The 6,000-nt window shown below is 44.0% G+C and overlaps 1 protein-coding gene across 1 annotated transcript in view; it reads right to left on the bottom strand.

Moving 5' to 3' along the window:
• The window catches only part of NF1 (neurofibromin 1), an 89,756-nt gene that overhangs the window by 9,563 nt on the left and 74,193 nt on the right, over positions 1 to 6,000 (bottom strand). The window contains exons 46-53 of the mRNA XM_029964618.1: positions 5,811 to 5,912; positions 5,109 to 5,249; positions 4,637 to 4,763; positions 3,955 to 4,086; positions 3,326 to 3,461; positions 2,349 to 2,506; positions 1,359 to 1,481; positions 559 to 686 (exon numbers count right to left, since the gene is read on the bottom strand). Of these exons, the coding sequence (XP_029820478.1) occupies positions 559 to 686; positions 1,359 to 1,481; positions 2,349 to 2,506; positions 3,326 to 3,461; positions 3,955 to 4,086; positions 4,637 to 4,763; positions 5,109 to 5,249; positions 5,811 to 5,912 (1,047 nt within the window). The remainder of the gene's footprint in view (positions 1 to 558; positions 687 to 1,358; positions 1,482 to 2,348; positions 2,507 to 3,325; positions 3,462 to 3,954; positions 4,087 to 4,636; positions 4,764 to 5,108; positions 5,250 to 5,810; positions 5,913 to 6,000) is intronic.

The raw sequence follows: 6,000 nt of genomic DNA, 5'->3' as shown, positions 1-6,000 counted from the left end.
GCCTGGCACTTTGCACAGGGAGAGACCCATCAGTGCCTGGCACTTTGCACAGGGAGAGACCCATCAGTGCCTGGCACTTTGCACAGGGAGAGACTCCATCAGCTCACTGACAGCCCTGACTCTGCTGTGGGTAAGGGCTTGACAATTCTGACTAGCACAAAGCAGCACTACAGAAGATTCACTTATGTCTGCACTAGGAAACAACTAAACCGGTTGGTAACAGCCTCTATTTTGGCAATAACTTCATCTAGTTGGGTTTGGACTCAGTGTCCAACTGAGTCTCTCTGAATTGTCTGTGTCCTGGGAACTGCATTGGCACAGCTGAAGGAAGGTCTATCAGACTGTACCACATTACTATCTAATGACTTTTAAACTGAATTATGCTGAGATTCCAACAATTTTCATTTCTTTTAACCTATAATATATTAATAATCTTTTATTATATAAAATTAGTTTATGATAAAACTCAGCCAGGAAAGACTCCAAGGAACACGTTCGCTTCACTGGGAGCTGGAAGGACATCAGAGAATAGCAGACAATACACAGAAGAAAGCTTACAAGAACTGTAAGCAGCAGAGCTTGAATTTTTGGGTCAGTCAGAACCTCTTCATCCAGGAGGACGTTTGACTCGGAAACGGAAACTTTCCGGAGATGAGGGTGTTGCTGTGGTGATATTCTCTGGGTTTCTGCCAGATAAAAAAGAGCAAAATAAACCCAAAGCAAGACAGGATCAGCTCCTGCACAACAGATTCAGTCATGTGCAAACCTCAGAGTTCACCAGCCTCTTCAGCGAGGTGACAGCAACGACTGTGCTGGAACAGAGCAGCACTGGACCAGTCCATGGGATGTGGTATCGGATGGCAAACAAAAACCCCAATTTCCTTGTCAGTGAAATACAGGCCCAGGGGTGTAAGTACCAAATTCAGGGTCAGGCAGATACAAGAGAAGAACCCTGGTCTTGCATTGCAATTGGGGGTGGGGGCACAGGAAGCAGATGGGGGAGAAGATGAAGAGAGGCATTCCAGGCATCAGGTCACATTCCATCTCCTGCAGGAATCTGCAGCTGGGGCTTATTAACTTATAACAAGCCAAATGTTGTTTATTTGCTTGCACTCCTATATGCAGGACTTTGGGGCTGCCCTGATTCTGCACCTGTAAACTGAGCAGCTCCAATTCCAGCCTCAGCTGCCCGTGATAGGAAGGCTGCACCCTGCAGAAGCACTGCTAAGAAAGGTGCTTCTCCCTTACCTTGGAGTAACCTTGGTAAATAAACGCTCAATTTAGAAATAATCCTTTGTATAGATATACAAAGTGTTCATAATTAGTATTATTCTTAAAATGTTAGTCCTGTTTCTCACCCATTTCATAATCATTTTCGGCTACTCTCCTCATTTTGGGAGGCGTTGTGATTCCAGATTCCATGTCTTGCCTTTTAGGAGCCTTTGTGTCCGATATCAAATGGTCAAAACTTTTCCTTGTACCTAAAAACAATTTATCAGGCAATTAAAAACATTAAACCTGAATCCATTTTCTAACTTTTTCTGATTTTCTGGCCAAGCTACTCCCCTGTCTACCGTGTACTGCCAGGAATCTGGGGACATTCTCCCGTTCTCCGGGATGGGACAGACAGGACGGTCACACCATGCCGCTCTCCATCACAGTTTCCAAAGTGCTTCACAACACACATGAGGAGAACATGCAGTTAGTCAGGTGGGCATGCCATGGACCCCTGGGCACCACACCACACTGAGACACATGCCACAAGGTGGGTACTGAAAAGGAAGCAGGAACAGGGCTGCAATGAAGGAAATGCCCCTCTTCTGCCACCTGGGTAAGGCCAAAGGGCTCCCGCAAGTTCTGCAGAGCAACTCAGCTCGTTCCTCTGATAACAGACTTGGTTTGGAAACACGATGCCCTGAGAAGCCATGAACACAAAGCAGATTGCTTATAAAACATCTCCAGTGTTCTGGGACCATCTCTAGCACAAACCAGAGCAGCTGAGCTAAGTATTCACTTCTTGGGTTTGCTGGATAGGGCTGGTAGCAGAAAATTGGCACGAGGAATCTTTAGTGACTGGAATACATTTTTTTCTTCCTTTTCTCCCTTTTCCACTTCACATGCACATTTTGAGTGTCACTCTTGCTCCCTCCCTTCATGACCAAAAGAACTGAGTCCTCTTTAACTGTCCAGTGTCCTGCAATTTGTATTTTGCAGAAACTGTACATACTCCTCTGAATCAGGACTAAGCCCTTAAAGTCAGAACCAATACAAGAGAATAATTTTTCTCCAGTAATGTTTCCCAGGGTATTCTGCAGAAAAAAATCAACAACTTAGTTATCTTAAATAACCTAGAAGCTTTTTAGTGTTGGCTTGTGAAGGCTGCCCCATGTCCAGGCTCATGGATTTCCGGGTGCGGGGGCTGATCTGTCCCACGGTCGGGTAGTTGGCAGCCAGGTGTCTGTCTGACCCCTTGGGGGATGACCAGGGCTGGTTCTCCTTTAGTGTCCTGCAAGTGCAAAGAAATTAAATTAAGGAAATCTTTAAAACTCTGCACATTTAGGCCTAAGTTTCTCAAGCAGCCAAACTATCCTTTATTAAACCCATCTTTCCCACCAAGTTAATTTACCCTAAACACATATTAAGACATAGTAATTACTTTGCTTGCAAAAATGTCTGAGGTAGTGAAACCAAACAATCTGATGTGAATGCAATGCTGAGGAGATAAAAAATAAAGTAATGAAAAGAACACAAGCGAATCAGCCTATGGGGCAAGAAGAAACATATTTAATATGCAGCTACTTCATGCTCAATGCTAAAAATAGAGATCCTGAGCAAGGTGCTCCCTGTCGAGAGACACAGGCTCTCCATGGCACTTCCAGGCTGATTCCCTGGCTGATGTCTCTGGTTGCACACAGACAGGCTGTAATAAGGTGTCAGGGTTTTCCAGTGGCACAGACAAGTACATGCCTTGGAGCTCTTAAAAGCACAAACAAAACTTTCTTCTAAAATATAAATGAGATTAAATCAGATTTGTAGAAAGATGCTAACAAAAAGTATTACAGCCTCCAGAGCAGTTAAACTCTGAAATAGTTTTATGGATTTGAAAACTGAAAATTAAATCTGTGTGAATTCCAGGCCCAAATTTGTCTTTGACTCCTGATCACAGTGGAAGCAGTAAATTGGTCAGGAACCAGTCACAGCCCAGGAACTCAGCACTGTCAGTGGGGGTTCAGCCCTTATTATACCACAGGTTATCTCCAGGTCACTTCCTAAAGGAAACAGATATTGCCATTTGGATAACTTATGTAGAAGTCAGACAACCAACCTATAGCTAGTGTCACTGTGATGAATGGGATATGTATCCATAGGAACATTTTCCATTGACACGTCTGTCAACAAGAGAGACTTCCTATGCTTTAGGCTGCAGCGGCTCCGAACCTCCTCAGACACCGTCAGCAGAGCTGGAAATGCATTGAACAATATGAACAATATGCCCTCAATTTACAGTTTTTACTGAGCCCAAAGAAGACCACTGAGCTGTATTTACACCTTATGAAATATACAGATTAAAAGCAGGTCATTTAAAAAGAATTATACTCCCCATCCAGTTACAATGACAAGATTTACACATTGGCCCTCACATGTCACAATTTCTATTTCTAGACCACTAGAAATTTGAATGCTCTAAGACACACCCTTCAGTATTTACACCAAGAAACCTTCAGCCTCCCTGAAGGATTTCCAAAGCTGCAGAGCAGGTGCTGTGCTGGCAAAGCCCTCAGTCCCCAAACAGCTGTCCTTGATGAACCCACCCTGCCCACACTCCTGTCCACCTCCAGTTACAAGTTTCCTTTATGCTGGTACAATTCCAACAACCTAAACCTGAAGGAATTCTCAAATAATCCACTCCTTTTCCACCAGCACAGATTGAAAAGGCAGTTTGGTCCATTTTACCTGCCAGGTAAGCCACGCTCTGGGTGTTCACCTCGAACTTGTCACAGTTCCTGTGTTTGTTAACCAGAGCGAGGAGTGTGTGCAAAATCCTCACTGTCCTTGCTACAGTGGTAGGAGAAGGATGCCTGTACCCTAAGAAACAAAATATTGCATTTAATTCTTGAACCCATATTTCTGAAGCATTAATATTTTGAAAATACTTATGAAGATTTTCCAGCAGGTTCTCAGGACACTCTGTCTCAAGGGTAAGGAAGCACAGTGCTGACAGAAATTGCATATTCAAGACTAGTTCTTTCTGTCCCATCCCTCAAAACCACATAATTTCAAATGTTTGTGCATGCATTGTATCTATTGCCCCACAAATCAGTCTTCTAAAAGGAACAGTGAGCCTGAGTGCAGGCAAACACACAGAGAGACACTGGAGGAAGAAGTAAAGAACTGCAGCAAATGAAGCCCCACGTCCTGTGACAGTTCAGAATTTACAGCATTAAAGACCTTTCTAGGACATGTATAAAGGAAACCTGGCAAAGTCCTTTAGTCAAAGAACATTTAATTCTGCATCTACTCTGTAATCCAAGTTACTTAAAATCCACCACCCTGTTTGTGCCCTTTATGCTTGGACTTGTTTTTATTTCCAAATTAAGAGTGTTCATCTAAAAGGAACAGCAGTATACACTCTTACCTTTCAGGAGATGTCCCACTAGTGCAAAGTTAAAGTTGGAATTGAAATTTAGCCCAACAAAATGATCCATTTGCTTGCAGTGCCATTCAAGTGGTCTCCTGATCTCCATGAACACCTCTTCTGGGCTCTGACCCAAAAGAAATAAAATAAAAGAGTACCTCACTGGAAGTTACTTTTTTAAACTGACAAAACAGTTCCTTTAAGAGGTCACAGGAAAATATCAGACACTTTCTCACAGATCACATCTGGACATTTCTGTTCCAGTTTCACACAGAGCAATAAGAGCTTCATCTCCACATCTTAGTTCTGCTGTTGATATCACTTAAGTGAAACAATTTCTAATGCAAATTTCAGGTTTAGTTGCTTAAGCAGTGCCCACAAGGACAAAGTTGGGTTTTTTTTCCCCTTCTTTAACAGCTCTGACTGCTGACATCACTGAAGGGTCAGCCAGAGCTGAGTGCTGCCAGCTCACCTTGTCATTGAACACCCGCAGGCTGTCCAGGGTGTGCAGGTTCTGCTCCAGCAGTGCTGTTCCTGCCGAGTACAGGTTCACCTCATCCAGCTGCAGCACTGCCATGGCCACCCAGAAGAGAGCCTTGTGCATAGGAGAGTCCTGGAGGGGAGAGAAAGAGCCACCAGTTCACTTCCAAGTCAGTTCCTGTAGATGAACAACAACCAGGACCCACGGGGGGGTTTGTCCTCCTCGTAGCAGGTTTTGTCCTCAGCCACATCCATTCCAACAAAACAGATGCTCCTCCTTGTACCTGCTGGTTTGCTGCTCAAACAGGGCACCTGACAGTACCCTCAGCTGGGTGAACTCCCAGCAAACCAGGCCTGCCACTTCCTCCAGCCTGACGTGGAAGGGCCGTACCAGCAATGACACCCCAAAGCCAGGGCTGGAAATGCTGTGGAAAGCAAGCCTGGGAACAGCCTCTGCCCACATGGCCATGGCCCAGTTTGGGGAAGCAGAACAGAACATCCTGCAGCATTTCCAAAGCCTTTGCACAGGTCCCACAGACAATCTGCCACATGTCCCATATGTGGTACTTCCAAGCATGAGTCACAGCAGTGAAGTGGGAACTTCAGATACCCCAACACTTATCTGAGATTATACCCACAATTAGAACTTTAATTTATAAAATTCTCTGTTTACTCTACAAAGCCAGTTATTTACCTTGTTAAGAAGAGGCTGCAGCTTGGTGAGGGCTATAACTGTGGCTTCTATTAGAACTTGGCTATTGTAATTATCAGGGCCTTTTAAACAGCTCTCAAGTCCCTTTTTGTAAGAAAAGAGAATAATTAAAAATACAACCATAATTACATTTTGCTTTGTAAAAAGAAGATCAAAGCTCTACACAATAATT

The sequence above is a fragment of the Manacus vitellinus genome, unplaced genomic scaffold (genome assembly GCF_001715985.3).
Source record: "Manacus vitellinus isolate BGI_N305 unplaced genomic scaffold, ASM171598v3 scaffold_76_pilon, whole genome shotgun sequence".
NCBI classification, from domain to species: Eukaryota; Metazoa; Chordata; class Aves; order Passeriformes; family Pipridae; genus Manacus; species Manacus vitellinus.
Note: the sequence above shows the minus strand (reverse complement) of the source record. Positions and strands in the feature narration are given on the sequence as shown.